The sequence below is a fragment of the Amblyomma mixtum genome, chromosome 10 (assembly GCF_055824585.1).
Source record: "Amblyomma mixtum isolate Tamu chromosome 10, ASM5582458v1, whole genome shotgun sequence".
NCBI classification, from domain to species: Eukaryota; Metazoa; Arthropoda; class Arachnida; order Ixodida; family Ixodidae; genus Amblyomma; species Amblyomma mixtum.
In genome coordinates this window covers 22,949,277-22,968,443 of record NC_143021.1, presented here as the reverse complement: position 1 = coordinate 22,968,443, position 19,167 = coordinate 22,949,277, and the positions used below count along the sequence as shown (strand labels likewise).

The following is a 19,167-nucleotide window of genomic DNA, read 5'->3' as shown; positions in this document are numbered from 1 at the left end:
GCTGAAAAGACTTGCAACGTTGCGCAAACTGGGAAAAACCAACACCAATAAAGCGCGCGGATGCGCAACTAGGCACCAGGAGCCCTAGGTCACGTGCGATGAAGGCGTTGTGTATCGAATTCCCTTGTCATGCGGAAAACACTATATCGGCCAGACGGTGAGATGTGTGAACGAGCGCCTAATGGAACACGCTCGCAACGTCAGAAACAGGCAAGGCGGGTCGCTGGTTGACCACATTCTCGCATGCAAGTCAAAAACCTTTAAGCCTTTCTTTGAGAAAAGTCTGGTAATAGGAAAAAGCAGAGAAAGGGTAACGCGCGAAATCATTGAAGCCGAAAAGATAAACAGGTCAGGATGCTCGTGTGTAAGCACACCTTCCATTCTCCTCTCAGATAAAGAGCTCGTTTTTCTAAGGAATTGAGACTGTTCGCGCATGTGATGTCTGTTTTCTGGCATATAAATTTGATGATTCAGGAGAATAAAATTTGTTGGAAGTTAGCGCTCGCGGTGTTCGTCTCTCGTCTCTTGTGTCCTTGTCTTTTGCTGCGCTACAGCGTATTGGAACTATGCACCAACAAGCCCAAAAAGCCACGCTACTGAAATATATTTACTCTCCAGTTACCGACAGCGTATGCGAACTTGAACTTGGCAGCAACCGAAAGACAGAAGACAAATCTGATCGTTCAATGATCGCTGACGCTGATACTACTTCATCCTAATATCTAGCGCTACGCGAAAATCGGGTCATGGTGGTATATCTATATCTTTTTTATTCTCTAACGTCAGAAGTGTATTAAAAAAAACGCGCTGCTTTATCCTCTGTCTGTGACGCCTGCGCGGCCGATGTTGTCGTGCTGACCGAAACTTGGCTGTCAGCAAAGATTGCGGATTCTGAGTTGTTTGATTGCGACAAGAGCTCCAATATTTATCGTTGCGATCGGGACATAAAATCTGGAGGTGGTGTTCTTATAGCTGTGGCCAGCAACCTTGTATCAAGCAATATTCTTATAACCTGTGCTCTAGAATTTATTTGTGTGTGTGTCAAGCTCGGGCACCAAACAGTGCTGTTGTGCGCATGTTATCGCCCACGAAATGAAACATCGGTTTTGTGCAATCAGCTGCACGATGCATTGAACAGCATAGTCATAAGGTATCCATCATTTCCATTATTCCTGTTAGGCAATTTTAATTTTCCAAATATAAACTGGTCTGAATATGGCCCTCTTCGCAGTGAAGCGTCAAGCGACAGCTCGGCTTTTATTATTTATGCTTAGACTAATTTTAAAGAGCTGGTTACTCAACCTACGAGAATTCAACCTACCTCAGCATACAAACTAGACTTGATTTTTACCACAACACCTTCCCTTGTACATTCTTTAACCGATTTCCCTGGTCTAAGCGATCATTGTTTTTTGCACTTTACCGTTAAAGGCAGTATAAGATGCGTACTTTCTCCTCCTAAGACCATAACAAACTACGGAAACGGAGATTATTCTGCAATAAACAAAGAACTTATGTTCGTTGATGGTTTCATGAACGACTTCTTTGAGCGTTCAGTGGAAGAAAACTGGAACCTGCCTTAAGTACACATATTCTCTTACTACTTCCAGAACCTCGCTACCAACTGCGAACTGCTGTTCCCTTTCTAGGTTGTTGAACATTACTTTGGTTTTCTGCATGTTAATTTTTAGCCCCACTGTTCTGTTCTGCCTGTCTTGCACATTGATCATGATTTGTCCTGAGTGGCTTAGCAGGGCAATGTCATCAGCGAATCGCAAATTACTCAGGTATTCTCCATTAACCCTTATCCCCAATTCTTCCCATTTCTGGCCCCGGAAACCTAATTTAAGCAAGCGGTGAATAGCATTGGCGAGATCGTGTCTCCTTGCCTGGCACCTTTCCGTATTGGAATTATATTGCTGATTTATGGAGAACAATAGTACCTGCGGAATTGACGGTGGCCAAAGTAAAATCACAGTACACTATACTGATGGGCGACTTCAATGCGAAAATAGGCAAGAAGTGAGCTGGAGACCAGGCGGTAGGTGACTACGGCATAGGTTCTAGGAATAGCAGGGGAGAGTTATTAGTAGAGTTCCCAGATAGAAATAATTTACGGATCATGAATACCTCCTTCCGCAAACGAGCCAACAGGATGTGGACATGAAAGAGCCCCAGTGGTGAGACTAAAAATGAAATAGACTTCATACTGTGCGCTCAGCTTGGCATCGTAGAGGATGTGGAGGTCCTCAGAAAGATCCGTTGTAGCGACCACAGGATGGTAAGGTCTCGCATTAGCTTAGATTTGAGAAGGGAGCGCAGGAAATTAGTGAAGCGGAAGTCTATTAACGAGTTAACATTAAGAGGGAAAGTAGAGGAATTCAGGATTTTTCTGCAGAACAGATTTTCCGCTTTAACTGGAGATGACGACCGTAATGTTGAAACAATTAACAATCGCCTCAAAGATATCATAACGGGGTGTGCCGTAGAAGTAGCCGGTAGGATGGTTCGACAGGATACCGGAAAGCTATCTCAGGAGACTAAGGATCTGATTAAGAAACGACAAAGCATGAGGACGTCTAACTCCATAGATAGAATAGAGCTAGTAGAGCTGTCGAAGTTAATAAATAAGCACAAGGTAGCCGACATCAGGAAGTTTAACATGCAGAAAATCGAGATTGCTCTGAAGAGCGGAGGTAGAATAAAATCAGCGAAGAGAAAACTAGGCATAGGTAAAACCAGATGCATGCGATAAGAGACAAAGAGGGCAATATCATTAGCAATATGGATAAGATAGTTGAAGTAGCCGAAGAGTTTTACACAAATCTATACAGTAGCCATTGCAATCAGAATGTTACTAAGAGAGGCAGTGGGACACAGCAATGGGACATCCCGCCAGTAACGAAGGATGAAAAAAAAGCCTTGGGAGCAATGCAGAGGAGGAAAGCAGCTGGTGAGAACCAAGTAACAGCAGATTTGTTGAAGGACGGAGGAGAGATTGTGCAAGAAAGAGAGGACATAGTAGTAGCGCTTAAAAAACAAGGACGACAGGGTGGAGAAAGACAGCACAGACGCTAGTAGCGCCTGTGCTGTCTTTCTCTACCCTGTCGTCCTTGTTTTTTAAGCGCTACTACTATGTCCTCTCAATCTACACACCAACTAGCCCAGCTGTCTGCCTTAAATTGTGCAAGAAAAACTAGCCTCTCTGTATACGCAATGCCTTGTAACCTCGAGCGTACCTAGAGCTTGGAAAAAAGCTAATAATATCATAATTCATAAGAAAGGTGACGCCAAGGACTTGAAAAATTACAGACCGATCAGCTTACTGTCTGTTGGCTGCAAGGTATTTACTAAGGTAATCGCTAATAGGGTGAGGACAACCTTCGACTTCAATCAACCAAAGGACCAGGCAGGCTTTCGTAAAGGATACTCGACAATGGTCCATATTCACGCAATCAATCAGGTGACAGAGAAATGTGCAGAATATAACCAGCCCCTATATATAGCGTTCATTGATTACGAGAAAGCATTCGACTCAGTTGAAACCGCAGCAGTCATGCAGGCATTGCGGAATCAGGGTGTAGAAGAGTGCTATGTGAAAATATATAAAAATATATATAACGATTGCACAGGTACCATAGTTCTCCATAAAGTCAGTAATAAAATTCCAATAAGGAAAGGTGTCAGGCAGGGACAGGATCTCGCCTATGCTGTTCACTGCCTGTTTACAGGAGCTATTCCTGGGCCTGAAATGGGAACAGTTGGGGATAAGAGTTAATGGAGAATACCTAAGTAATTTGCGATTCGCTGATGACATTTCCTTGCTCAGCCACTCAGGACATGAACTGCAAAGCATGATCAATGAATTAGACAGGCAGAGCAGAACGGTGGGGCTAAAAATTAACATGCAGGAAACCAAAGTAATGTTCAACAGCCTAGCAAGTGTCGCAATTGGTAGCCAGGTGCTGGAAGTAGTAAGGCAATATGTCTATTTATGGCAGGTAGTGACAGCTGATACAGATCACCAGAGGGAAATAACTAGAAGAATAAGAATGGGGTAGAGCGCATATGGCCGGATATCTCAGATCATGAATGGCAGTTTACCAATATCCCTCGAGAGAAAAGTATAAGTGGTGTATCTTACCTGTACTCACCTATGGGGCAGAAACGTTGAGGCTAACAAAGAGGGTTCAGGTTAAGTTAATGACAACGAAGCAAGCTATGGAAAGAAAAATGATAGGTGTAACATTAAGAGATCGGAAGCGGGCGAAGTGGGTGAGAGAACAAACGCGCGTTAATGATATCCTAGTTGAAATCAAGAGGAAGAAGTGGTCTTGGGCAGGGCATGTAATGTGAAGGCAAGATAACCGCTGGTCCTTAAGGGTAACGGAGTTTATTCCAAGTGAAGGCAAGCGAAGCAGGGGATGGCAGAAAGTTGGGTGGGCGGATGACATTAAGAAGTTTGCGGGGATACAGTGGCCGCAACTGGCAAAGGGCAGGGTTAAATGGAGAGACATGGGAGAAGCCTTTGTCCTGCAGTGGGTATAGTCAGGCTTATGATTACGATGACGTATCATCTTGTGCAATCGTTATAAATATCATCCAATATATTCGCATTACACACCCTGATTCCGCAATGCCTGCATGACAGCTGAAGTTTCCACTGAGTCAAATGCTTACTCGTAATCAATGAAGGCTATATATAGGGGTTGGTTATATTCTGCTCATATCTCTATCACCTGATTGATCGTACGAATGTGGTCTATTGTAAAGTACCTTTAAGAAAGCCTGCCTGATCATTTTGTTGACTGGAGTGTAATGTTGTCCTGACTCTATTGCGATTACCTTTGTAAATACCTTGCAGGCGACGGACAGTAAGTTGATCGGTCTGTAATTTTTCAACTTCTTGACGTCTCCTTTTTTTATGAATTAAGATAATATTAGCGTTCTTCCAAGCTTCTGGTACTCTCGAGGTCACAAGGCATTACGTATACAGGGTGGCTAGTTATTCTTGCACAATCTCTCCTCTGTCCACCAGCGAATCTTGCAGTTGCTTGATCTTCACCAGCGGCTTTCCGCCTTTGTATTGTTCCTAAGGCTTTCTTTACTTCATCCTTCGTTACTCGAGGCATGTCCCATTGCTGTGCTCGACTGCGTCTCTCAGTAACTTGATGATTACATTCGCTACTGTACACATTTGTGTAGAATTCTTCGGCAACTTTAACTATCTTTTCGATATTGCTACTGACATTGAAGTCTTTTTCTTTTAGCACATACATCTGATTTTTACCTATGCCCAGTTTTCTCTTCACTGATTTTAGGCTACCTCTGTTTCTTGGAGGATGCTCGATTTTCTCCATGTTAAACTTTCTTATGTCGGCTACCTTGCGCCTATTTATTAACATCGTTGGCTCTGGTAGTTCTACCTTTCTGTGGAGTTAGGCGTCCTTATGCTTTGGCGTTTCTTAATGAGATCTTTAGACTCCTGAGATAGATTGCTGGTATTCTGTCGAACCATCCTACCACCTACTTTTGCAGCGCACTCTGTAACAATAGCTGCGAGATTATCATTCCTTGTTTCAACACTACGGTCGTCTTCTTCAGCTAATGCAAAAATCTGTTATTCTACAATATCCTGAATACCTCTACCTTCCCTCTTAGTGCTAACTCGTTAATACCCTTTCGCTTCACTAGTTTCCTCGGTTCCCTCTTCAAATCTAAGCTAATACGAGACCTTACCATTCTGTGGTCCCTACAACGGACCTTACCGATGACCTAGACATCCTCTACGATGCCGGGGTGAGCGCAGAGTACGAAGTAGATTTCATTTTTAGTCTCAGCATTGGGGCTCTTCTACGTCCACTTCCTGTTTGCTCTTTGCGAAAAAAGGTATTCATAACCCGTAAATTACTTCTATCTGCGAACTCTACTATTAACTCTTTCCTAATATTCCTAGAACCTCTGCCATAGTCACCTACCGCCTGGTCTCCAGCCTACTTTTTACCGACCTTCGCATTAAAGTCACCCATCAGTACAGTGTACTGTGATTTTACCTTGGTCATTGCCGATTCCACATCCTCATAGAAGCTTTCAACTATTCGGTCATCATGACTTGATGTAGGCGCGTAGGCCTTCACTACCTTCAGCTTGTACCTCTTATTAAGCCTAATTACGATAGCTGCCACTCTCTCGTTAATACTATAAAACTCCTCGATGCTGCCAGCTATATCCTGATTTATGAGGAATCCCACACCTAGTTCTCGACTATCTGCTAATCCATGATAGCACAGTACATGCCCGCCATTTAGTACTGTATACGCCTCATCTGTCCTCCTGACCTCACTAAGCCCTATGAGATCCTATCTAATACCGGCTAATTCCTCTAACAGCACTGCCACGCTAGCCACACTTTAATTAGGTAACTTTAATTTTAATTTTTTAACTTTAAGTTTCATTAGGAAACTGACGTTGCCTTGCTGCTGCGGAGTTGATGAAATCAACTCGAAGTTTCTAATAAACACAGAAGTGTATTCATCTGTTTTTCTGTCGCACATTTTCACCTAGTCTATTCACTCTTCTACACTGCCGTTAGAATGGAAAGTGGGGAGGTGGTTCTCATCTTCAAATCAGGTAACCCCCAATGTCCTCTTAACTACAGGCCAATATCTTTAACGTCCATTCCTTGCAAACTTTTAGAATATGTCATATACTCAGGCCTCGCCTGTCTTTTCTTGAAACTGTTTCTTTAGTCCATTCCAGCACGGTTTCCGTAAAAGATTTTCTTGCGAAACGCTACATCTTTCACTCACAGCATTTATTCTGCCTTAGAGAGCGGATCATTTATTGCCAGTATCTTCTTGGACTTCGCTAAAGCATTCGATAAAGTTCCCCATCACCTACTTCTTAAAATTAGCACATTAAATATATTTCCTAACCTCTTTAGGTCGATCGAATCCTTCCTAACTAACCGCTCTCAGTTCGTGTTAGCCAACTGCTGCACCTCACCGCCTTGCACCGTAACATCCGGCGTACCCAAAGGCTCTGTTTTAGGTCCTTTACTGTTTCTTATCAATAATAATGACCTTCCTAACGGTATTAACTCTGCTGTCAAATTATTCTATGATGATTGCGTTCTGTACAGAGTAATAAGAAGCCCAAACGATTGCTGTCTTCTTCAATCTGACGTTAACAGTATCTATAACTGGTGTGATGACTTTAAATACTACATTCTGTGACATTTTTTTGTGTATAATAATTCCGTGTTCTTTCTATCTCATTGTTATCTTTTTTTTTTGTAACCACCTGCACGCGGTGGCATTTGTGTACTTTTTCTTCTACCCCCCCACTGTAATGCCAGCCAATGGCGCTGTGGGTATGATGATAAATAAATAAAAAATAAATAAATAACAAATGTAAGGCAATGAGAATTTCGCGCCTTTATAATACCATTGAGTGTTTCGAATACTTTATTAACAGCGATGAATTGGAGCCAGCATTCTCAAAGAAATATCTTGGAGTTCACATAACCAATAACTTCTCATGGAACATGCATATCGATTTCATTATTGCCAATGCTAACCGTACTCTTGGCTACTTACGCCGAAACTTCGCTCAAGCGCCTTTATATGTCGAACTGATAATGTATCAAGCTCTAGTAAGGCCTCAACTCGAAAACGCGTCGGCAATATGGGATCCAGCTCAACATACTTTAAGAACCGCGATCAAGGTCCGTGTCCCGCGACAGAGAAACCCACACATTCGCCTGGCAGGGGTCGACCCCGACGTGCGGCCACAGGACCTAGTTATGGCACTCAACCGCCGGAACCCTAATCTTCATCTGCACCCATCCTCCTGTAAGGTCAGACTTTCATTTCCCTAAAGATCCGGACAGTTCGTCCACGTCCTCGAGGTGGATCCCCCTGCCTTCGTTCGTCTATGCGAGGCACGTCGCGTGACCCTCGGGTGGACTTGGGTTGAGGTGCGCGAACACCTGCATGTGCCGTTCGGCACTTATTGCGCTCAATATGGCCACACTTTGACGGCTTGCACGATGAAAAATGATCCTTCAAAGGCTTGTTGCACCCACTGTGCGGGGTCACATGCCTTGGCGGCCTGCCCAACTTCCATGCACGATCCCCAACGGAAGTGCGCCCCTTGCGCGGCCGCCGGTCGCCCGTCCGATCATCCTGCGGGGCATGTTTCTTGTTCACTCTTGCGTGAACGCACGGAGAGAATCCGTTCCCGCACTAATCATGGCTCGTAGCGCTCCTCATGTAACCCCGTGTCCTCCGCCGGACCACATCAATTTTCTCCAAGTCAATTTGGATCACACCCGGTGTGCGACTGCCCCGATGGTTAAATATATTTTGGACAATTATATCACAATCAGCACTGTCGGAGATCCATATATCACTACCCATAACCAATTTGTAGGAATTCCCTCCACTTTTTACAAAATCCTGTCTCCTGAAAACCCTCGGTGTGTCATATTGCTACACAATCCTACCTTTGATATCGTCCATACTTTAATTTCTCCTGAAGTTGTTTCCATCTTATGTTCGACATCGACTGATCAATTCCTAGCCGCCGCGGTGGCTCAGTGGCTATGGTGCTCGGCTGCTGGCCCAAAAGACGCGGGTTCGATCCCGGCCGCGGAGGCTAGAATTTCTTTGGAGGAGAAATTCTAGAGGCCCGTGTGCTGTGCGATGTCAGTGCACGTTAAAGAACCCCAGGTGGTCGAAAATTCCGGAGCCCTCCACTACGGCGTCTCTCATAGCCTTAGTCGCTTTGGGACGTTAAACCCCACAAAACCAAACCTGATCAATTCCTTTTTGTAGCAGTATATGTACCGCCTTGTGCGGATATCACAGTATCTCTGGCTTTGCTCACCACTTCTATCCAGACTTCACCCACTGACAAAAGTATCATTTGCAGTGATTTTAATGCAAAAAACATTATATGGGGCGGCAATATCACTGATGCTAGAGGAACTCATGTTGAAGCTTTTGCGGCTTCTAATGCCCGCGTTCTTCTGAATAATCTGGACTCTTTACTTATGAAACTCCATACGCTTCCAATTGGATTGACATCAGTTTCGCTTCACCTAATTTGCTTGCATAGGGCTACTCCTGGGAAGTCATTCCTGATTTATCTTTCTTCCGAACACAGATTTATTACATACTCTTTTCTTTCCCAACCGTTGTCGCCGTTCAAGCGTGTCACCAGAGCCAGCTCCAGCCTCTTAATTGCCCAGTTAACTTCACTGCCTTGGTTCAAATCTTTTTACAATTATCAGTTTCATTCGACGCGTGCTCTTGATCATGTCCTCTCAAAATTTAACGCCACCTTTAAGTCACTTTACAAGAAAAACTTGCGTTTGGTTAAACCAAAGTTTCCCGAGGGTTCCATTTGGTGGACGGCTCATTTGAGCATGGACAGGTCCCGTGTGCGCGCTCTTCGTCGCCGTTTTCAACGCATTTCAGACTCACAGCTGAGAATTCTTCACCGTTCAATTTATTATAAAGTTCTTGCGAAGTATCGCTCTAACATCAGAACCACACATGATAGTTATACAAAAGAGAACTGCTCCACAGCTACGCGTAAATATCTCTTTGGTAAGCCATATAAACATGCTTTTGGCAAGCTCAGGTGCCCTTCCATTATCCCTCCTCTACGCTACGCTGATGGCACATATAGTAAAACGCTTCCTGACGCTATACAGTTGCTCCTTCGTACTCACGTCGCTACAGATGATTCTTCCCGTGATCTCCCTTTCCATACTCATGTTCGGGACATTACTGCGCAGCCTTACATTAACTCAGTCCAAGATTTACCGTTCACTGCTGCGGAGATCAAAGCTGTCATCTATTCATTAGATTTGTCGTCTTCTCCAGGGCCTGATCTTATCTCTCCCCGTTTTTTTGTCGCCTTGTTTAACGCTCATCCCTTGTTTTTCGTCTCCCTCTTTAACTCTGGCTTTGTACTTGGGTTATTTTCCGCAGACATGGAGAATTAGCAGAATTACTTTTATTCCCAAACCGAATAGACCAAAGCACCTTCTGAATTCTTACTGACCGATCTGTATTAATTCGTCTTTCGGTAAGGTGCTCGAGCGTTTACTATATGGTCGGCTGTATTACTTCCTGCGCCAAAATAAATTACTTCATAGAAATCAGTACGGTTTCACGAATGACCGCAGTTCTGTCCAGGCTCTATATCATTTGCTAGAGTTCTTACATAGTTATAAACAACAAAAAATTCCTGTGGTTCTAATTTTTCTGGACTTCAGAGGAGCATTTGATAGTGTTTGGCACCCTCTGGTTTTACATTTTTTTACAAAAACATCGTTGCCCTCGAAATCTATATTCCCTTCTGGAGTCTTTCCTTCATAACCACCATTTGACCTATGAATCTCCTTCTTGCACTCTTTCTGTGCCTTCTTCCCTCGGCAGTCCGCAGGGTTCACTACTTTGGCCATTGCTTTGGAACCTTCTGCTATACCATCTTCTAAACCTTCCTGTCCCCTCACCTATCCACATTCAGGCATATGCAGATGACACCATTATACTCATCCCTGGCAAAACTAGCCGCGAGTTGTCAACGCTGGGCTCAAATGTTTCAACTTTAATCCAAAACTGGTGTACCACGTGCCGCGTTCCGTTAAACCCAGAAAAGTGTTCTTATGTTTTGTTTTTTAATAGAGCTCCGGCGTTACACAAGTGCAAGCCGACTATTCCACTAGACACAGTCTCAAGTGTGAACCGAGTATTAAATTATTAGGTGTTGTCTTTGACTCTTACATAAGCTTTATTCCCCATGTTAATTATTTGCAAACGAAAATTCTTGCATCTACCACCAAGCTCCTTAATTGGTTCCATTTCCATTTTCGTGTTTCTCCTTCTCATATGCGCCAAATTTATCATCAGGTTATTCTCCCTACAATTACCTATGCCGCCCCAGCTTGGTGGTTTCATTGCCCCCTTTCTCGGCTAAGAGATCGTGTTTTATCGCTTCAACGAATTCCCCTTCTGGCTCTTACTGGTGCCTATCATACCACGCGAACCGCTGCTCTTCATGTTCTTGCAAACGTTCTTCCTCTGCCTATCTATCTAGACCAGTTATGCGCAGAGTTTATGCTTTTCACGTTACGTCAATCCGCAGTGTACGGTAATACATTTTATGACCCCTCTCAAATTCAACCTTTATTTTTTTTCTTTATTTGTTCCTCAGACAGTGTCTAAGAGGAGGCCAAGGCTAAAGGCTAAGAGCCAGACGAGGCCTTGGCCCCTTGTACAAATTTTTTCAGCAACGAAGACAACTCAGGCATAATACTTCGGCCAGTAGCAGGGAAAAAATGTAAACAATTCTTTAAAAGGCAAAATTTTACCGTCATGTACATCAGTCTCAAACGATCCGAAGTTGTAAGAAAACGCGGACTCTGTAAACATATCCAGGTTTGCATACAAAGGGCAAGGTAAGTTGCTGGGCGAGTTGGTTCCGATATTCCATGACTACAGCGCAACGAACGGGACAAGAAGAAGGACACAGGCAGAGACACAACACAGCGCTGTGTTGTGTCTCTGCCTCTGTCCTTCTTCTTGTCCCGTTCGTTGCGCTGTAGTCATGGAATACAAAGGGCACAGGCAATAGAAAACATCAAGTGCAAAACCGGCACTACAAATATCAAAACCAATACAAAAGAAAAGAAAAGCCGAAAGTTGGGCGAATTAGATAACGTTCATGATGAAAAGATAGCGCAGAAGGAACACGTTGATCCCTCGTCACACCATCCCTCATTGAAATTTAAATTTTCTTTTGTTCAGCTTAGTTCTCAAGAAGCTGTATTCTTTTCTTGTCAACGTGCCCTGCATATTTACACTCATGGGTCTTTCCCTCCTCGCTCAGCTGGTGCTGCATTTGTTGTTCTTAGCTCAACAGAAAATATTGTCCATGTACACCGTCTCTCGTTAGAACCACCCTCTAGCGCGTAAGCCGCTGAGCTTGCAGCCTTTCATTCTGCTGTTGTTTATGCTATTCACAACCCTCCCTCTACGCCTGTTCATTTTTACACTGATTCTCTATCTCTGCTTTCTGCGCTGTCTTCAGTTACTTCTTACAATCCGACAATTATTGCAATTAAGAAAGATCTCTATCGTTTGTCTTCTTTAGCCCCATTTCTTTTATTTCATATCCGGGGTCATTCCGGAATTTTCTGAAATGAGTTAGCCGACCAAGCTGCTGGTAGTGCCGGCCAGTTTGGAAGTTTACATAATTATACCCTTTAACGTCGTTGCGTTCGTTCCCGTTTGCATCATTCTTCACTTCTTTTATGGAGCATTTTTTGGCGCGAGAATAATGGTGGCACTGAACTATTCAACTGGATCCCTGATACACTTAATATTCCCCCTATTCGTTTACCCAGGAATCCTCTAATAACTTTACTTACTGGGCACGGTAGATTTCCGTCTATTTTAAAAGATTTGGCCTGTCTCCGTCTTCAACTTGTTCCTATGGATTGTTATGTGCAAATATCCGTCATTACTTCCGGGACTGTTCTGTTACTGCTTCTTTAGTTTCTCGTTTAAACTCTTTTTGCTCATCGGACATCACACCATCTGTTTTCCTCCCTTCTCCGAGAGCCTGCTGCTTGTGCTCTTCTCCTTCAAATGGCTCACCTCATAAGTAGTACAATTCCAAATTATTCACGCTGATTTCTCTCTTTACTCTAATCTCTCTTCCCCAAGCTTTGCACAGAGGAGCGCCCCGTGCTCCTTTATTGAGCACGGGGCGCTCCTCTGTGCAAAGCTTGGGAAAGAGAGATTAGAGAAAAGAGAGAAATCAGCGTGAATAATTTGGAATTGTACTGGCGTGACTCTGACTGTGACTGCGTCCTTGACTGCGTGACTCTGACTGTGTCCTTGACTGTGTGACTGTGGCTTCGGTTTTTTCTTCTCTCTTGATCATGTTTTTATTTTTCTGATTTTTATTTTGTGGCCGGCGCTGTGCTTTCTTCGACTGTTACGGTGACCATGACTTTGCAGTGACTTGGGTTCTCTCTTTTTTTATTTCTAATATTTATTCCGCGGACTGCATGCTGTGCTTTGGCTATCTGCCTGCGCCTAACTTTTATTGTGACGACCCTATAGTTTTCTTTGCTTTTGAGTTTTTTTTAACCCTCTTTTCTTCGCTTAAATTTTTTTTTCTCTGGAACATTTAGTTATTTTTCATTTATTTTGAATTGGCGTTAAGCCTGGCAAAGCATTGCTGGTCCAGGCATCTTCTCGCTTTCTTTTATGTTTTTTTTACCTTTTTTGAGAGGACCAATAGAAGGGTAAAAGGGGACTGGAAACCGAGGGTTAGGTGCTTTGTTCATAGAAGGTTGCGGCCAAGTACTACACCATGGTCGACAAATCCTCTTCTGGTGAGGAAGTGCGTTGTCGGTTCTGGTCACCGAGCTCAGGCCGCACTCCAGGCCTGGTTATGCAATGGCGTGGAATGAAGCCATGTCAATCAATCAATCAATCAATCAATCAATCAATCAATCAATCAATCAATCAATCAATCAATCAATCAATCAATCAATCAATCAATCAATCAATCAATCAAAGAATTCCCTGAAGACCAATGAGAAATTCTGTAGTGACGTCATAATTCTTGTGCTGAGTAATCGTTACAGGGTGTTGTAATAGCCGTACGAGGTGATGTGGTTTTGATGTCAGGACCATATCGACCAGTCCCGATTTTCTCCACACGCTACCGCCAACTATGGTGGCTCCTCCGCAGAAAAGAACCCGTAGCCCTTTCGCGTTACAGGACACCTTCATGAAATGCAACACCGCAACGTGCTCGCGCGCTCTTGTATACATGGGCTTGTTTTCATTTGCTTCGCCTAAGTCACGACCGCTTCACGAGGCTCTTTCGTACCGACAATTTGAGGAAACTGTGCTACTTACCGCAGTTAAGTAATAAAAAAAAACGTCGAAATAACAGAATAGCAAGTTATGCTTGCCTAGTAAAAACTTTCGCCTTTTTCTTTGCTGTTTTCCTTGCGGCCTTTAACGAAGAATGTTCAACTTCAAACGTCTGTTAAACAGAGAGCTTAGGACAACTCTGCTCGGCTCTCCCAAGCACACGGAGCTTGTATCTTTCAGCACGAGGAAACGGCCGAAGAAATCGATAAATACCGCAGCAACAAATGAAGAGTACAAAAACAGTTACAAGGCTATTTGTATGTGGTCGCATGGATCACTTCGCGTGAAGAACATTGGCTTTAAAAAAGTTTTGCTATGCTGCTTATGAAGTGATTGTTTCAAAGTAACCACGGCTTCATTTCAATGAAGAATTTTCAACTAAACCAGCGGCACCGACAGTGGAGCTTAAAGAAACATGAAAAATCTGTGCGACCCGAGTCGTTTAAAGCCTTCAATATAGAATGTGCTTTATCAAATTCACTAAAAGTAGCAGAAACCACGGATAAATTTTCTACTTACCTAATCATATTACCAGCTTCATCAATACTAGCGATTTCAGTGGTGTATCGAAGTATCGACGATGCAGTATTGAGCATCTGTATCGGAAATCAAACCGCACAGTATCTTGCGTCTTGATTGGAAGTACAATTTTTTAGTGTACCTGTATCGAAGATAATTTTTTTTCAAATACTTGTGCAGAGTCCTGTTTTGGATTGGGCAAAGACACGTCAAGCTGGTGCAGCAGCATGCTTACCTGGTACCACATGAAGACGGTGTAAAAGCACAGCGTTCGCGAGCGGAACACGTCGCAGAGTGGCCGCGCAGCAGCAGCAGCGCCATCCGGGTCGGCCGCCATGCCGAGTCCCCGGACGAGCCCCTGGACCTCTGCCTCGGGCAGGCCGTTGAAGCGGGCTGAGCTGGCCACCGCCTGCTGGGCCTCTTCGAGACGGCCCCGGCTGAGAAGCCAGCGAGCCGACTCGTGCACCAGGCCCGAGCAGGCCAGCACCAGCGCCGCGTGGAGCAGCATGAGTGCGTGCAGGCCGCGCCAGCTGGGCAGCGCCGGGGCGAGCCAGGCGGCGCACACGGCCCCCAGGGAGAAGCCCGCCGAGATGGCCACGCTGTCCACGTAGCGAAGGCGGGGCACCAGGGACTCGACGAGCAGCACATCCACCGAGGGCGCTGAGGCGGCGCCCACAGAGGTCACCAGCCGGGACAGCGCGTAAACGGGGGCACTGGGGGCGGCCACGGCACCCAGGCAGCCGACGGCGTGCACTGCGGCCCCGCAGAGCAAAGCGGTCCGCCGGCCGTCCCGGTCCGAGAGGCGACCGAAGGCGAGCGCACCCAGGGCCAGTCCAGCCATGGACAGGCACTGGCAAAGCGGCACCAGCCATCGGCGCTCGCACACAAGGCCGAACTCGTGGATGGCCGTGCGCCGACCGTACGCGTCCGAGGGCTCGATCTCGATCCGTCCGCAGACGCCCCGGTGGAGGGCTGCGCACGCGTTACGATTCGAAGCGTTTCCGCACCGCAGGGGCAGTTCTCCGGGCAGAACGAATGCCGACCCGACGGTGTTGAACGCGAGGAAGAAGTTGCTGCTGGCCACCAGAAGGGCGAGCAGCCGCTGCATGGGCGCCAGACCCCACTCGGGAACAGGCTCCGCCATCGCGTCTCGACTGGGCTCGGCTTCTCCCGTGCGTGCTTTCCGCGCCTCGGAGGCATCGCGTAACAGCTCGTTTTCTTTGTCCACTGCAACAGGACACCCGACAGATTTCCTTTGCGCGCGCACTCTTGGAATGTCTCGCTCTTCTCTTTCCCAGACACCCGGCAAGGATCCTCCGCCTGTGGGTGAGCTTCGTACTTCACGGCCGTGCGCTGTTTCTAGGCGCCCTTAGGAAGGCAGGGGTCCCGCTCTTGCGCGACAAGCCCTAGCTAATTAGAAAGGCAAATGCCTTTAACACTTAACGTTCGTAGTCGGCAAATAAACGCAGTGCACATTTATTTATTTATTTATTTATTTATTTATTGTACACCTCAAATGCCCCTGAATAGGGGTATTACATGAGGGGAAACAGTACAAAAAAAAATGAATCTGAAATGAATGACATGGGGTTTAAAACAGAAGATTTTCACTGGTTTTTTAAAATGGACGGGGCTGGTGTGGAGTGCGGCATCGGCAGGCAGGCCAATCTAGTCTACTGCAGTCTGGGAAAAGAAGGAATGAAGGTGCGCAGTGGTGCGTGCGCGGGGGGGATAAACGGCTTTGCTGTGACTGGTGCGAGGAGACACGTGATGAGCTGGTTTTAGATCTGCAAGGTATGAATGATAAAACTTGTGGAAAAGGATTAGTCGGCAGATTTTGCGTCGCAGCTCGAGGTCAGGCAGGTTAGGTCTTGAATTCATGGCAGTCACACTAGAATGATAAGAGTAGTCTGAATGGATGAATCATATGACATCACATAACATCACATGACAGTGATGTTATTCGATTTGCCTGCTTGCAGGATGCGTTTGGGAAAAACTACTGCACAAAAGAGAGCTCTACTTCTGCGTCATTTAAAGGAAATTTAATCTCGGGAGGTTGAGAACGGTGTCCGGCTCCAGTGGATGGTTTTTTAGAACCGGTACTATACAAAACAAATACGCCTGTGAGAGGCTCTACAGGTTCCCATCTAATTGACAATACACAATCACATTTGCCACATTTCTTGGGCGCGCACATTTTGTTAATTGCGCGAAATTTCTTTATTTCAATATTTTCCCTGCAAATATTTTTCCTTCAATGTTAAACAACCACATCAAAGACGTTTGATTATCTCCACTACGCAAGCCTCGTTTTCTTCGCCATAAACTCAGAGATTCACCAGAAAAAATTACTCCCCTATTACACTCCCATAAGATGAATGCTTGAATATGACGCCATCGTTTGAGATCCCCATACAAAAAAGGTCCCAACAGAACTGAAAAAGTGCAGAGATGAGCCGTACGGTTTATTTATAATATGTAAAAGAGAACTGATTTAAAACTAAAAACAGCGCTAACGGGGACGAAGCAGAGAGAGGGACACGACGCTATCAACCACGTTTTATTGCACGTTCACCGGTTAAATAACTCTCGTTCGTGCGAAAAAAAAAGAGAAAGAGGGAAGGCGGAATAGACAAGAAACTACGTGGCATGAGATTATGCATTCATACACCGATAATTAATTTCGCTGTCGCAAAGTGAAATGGAAGGGATGCTGACGCACTCTTCACCATTTTGCCGAATGTTGATGGCTTCTTCAATTTCTCTCGTCCGTTGGTCTGGGTAGGTAGACATGATTGTGATGTTGCCAGGTTAGAGAGCACATTCATGCTCTCGGCAATGTCTTGCCTGTTCACTGCTGATGGCGCCTTTCAAAGGTCTTTTATGCTCATGCTGTCGTTCATTTAAACAGCACCCTGTTTGGCCGATGTTGGTGTGCCCGCATGACAGTGGTATTTGATAGACGACGTTTTTAGTACATTTCACGTGCATGTTCTTGTGCTTCTTTTGGCACTGCTTCCTTCCCGTTCGCTCACTATTTACCTTGGCACACATGCTCATTAACTTGTTAGGTGCTGACATCAGCACTTTTACGCCAACGTTCTCGCCTATCATCTTGAGGTTGTGTGAAAAGGCATGAATGTACGGAATTACTGCATACTGCTTCCTTTCTTGTGATGTGGCCTTGATCTTTTTCCTGCCCTTAAGTTCTTTCAGTACTCCTTCTGCGACACTGGACAGTAGCTGCGTCGGGTAACCTGCTGCTTCCAGCCGACAAATTTGGGCGTCGAAACTAGCTTGTACATCATGATGGCAAGATCTTGTGAATGTGGCTTTCATTGCTGCTTTCACTATTCCCCGTTTGATGATCTTGGAGTGGGCTGAGGTGTAAAAAAGCAGTCCCTTTTTGCTTCGTGGTCCGTACCGCAAACAAACGTGACTGTCTAATAAGGTTAGCGTCAAGTCAAGAAATCGCAGAACGTTGTTTTCTGGGAGTTCGCTGGTTATTCAATGTTCTGCGATTCCTTGACTTGACGCTAACCTTTTTAGACAGTCATGTTTGTTGGCGGTACGGACCACGAAGCAAAAAGGGACTGCTTCCTTACACCTCAGCCCACTCCAAGATCATCAAACGGGGAATAGTGAAAGCAGCAATAAAAGCCGCATTCACAAGATCTTGCCACCATGATGTACAAGCTAGTTTCGACGCCCAAATTTCTCGGCTGGAAGCAGCAGGTTACCCGACGCAGCTACTGTCCAGTGTCGCAGAAGGAGTACTGCAAGAACTTAAGGGCAGGAAAAAGATCAAGGCCACATCACAATAAAGGAAGCCGTATGCAGTAATTCCGTACATTCATGGCTTTTCACACAACCTCAAGACGGTAGGCGAAAACGTTGGCGTAAAAGTACTGATGTCAGCACCTAACAAGTCAAAGAGCATGTGTGCCAAGGTAAATAGTCAGCGAACGGGAAGGAAGCAGTGCCAAAAGAAGCACAAGAACATGCACGTGAAACGTACTAAAAACGTCGTCTATAAAATACCGCTGTCATGCGGGCACACCAACATCGGCCAAACACGGTGCTGTTTAAATGAACGGCAGCAAGAGCATAAAAGATCTATGAAAGGCGCCATCAGCAGTGAACTGGCAAGACATTGCCGAGAGCATTAATGTGCTCCCCAACTTGGCAACACCACAATCATATCTACCTACCCAGACCAACGGACGAGAGAAATTGAAGAAGCCATCAACATTCGGCAAAATGGTGAAGAGTGCGTCAGCACCCCGTCCATTTCACTTCGGGACAGCGAAATTAATTATCTGTGTATGAATGCATAATCTCATGCCACGTGGTTTCTTTTCTATCCCGCCTTCCCTCTTTCTCTTTTCTTCTCTTTTTTTCTTCTTCTATTTTGCACAAATGAGAGGTATTTAACCGGTGAACGTGCAATAAAACTTGGTTGATAGTCAGCTCTGCTTCGTCCCCGTTAGCGCTGTTTTTAGCCTCAGATCACGCACCAACCAGCCCATATTTCCACCCTTTGGAGAACTGATTCCCCATCTTAATTAACGACGGCAAATAATGTCGAAAAATTTCATGTAAGACGCAAGATTCTTAGCCTATCTTTTCTCCACCGACTAAGTCGTGGCAAACTTGACAATTCTCCCGCCCCTTA

The 19,167-nt window shown here is 45.1% G+C and overlaps 1 protein-coding gene across 1 annotated transcript in view; it reads right to left on the bottom strand.

The window, feature by feature from the left end:
• The window catches only part of LOC149325349 (solute carrier family 22 member 6-like), a 213,799-nt gene extending 197,861 nt beyond the window's left edge, over nucleotides 1-15,938 (bottom strand). The window contains exon 1 of the mRNA XM_089562702.1: nucleotides 14,725-15,938. Within this exon, the coding sequence (XP_089418828.1) occupies nucleotides 14,725-15,633 (909 nt within the window). The 5' untranslated portion in view covers nucleotides 15,634-15,938. The remainder of the gene's footprint in view (nucleotides 1-14,724) is intronic.
• Nucleotides 15,939-19,167: the final 3,229 nt, after the last annotated feature.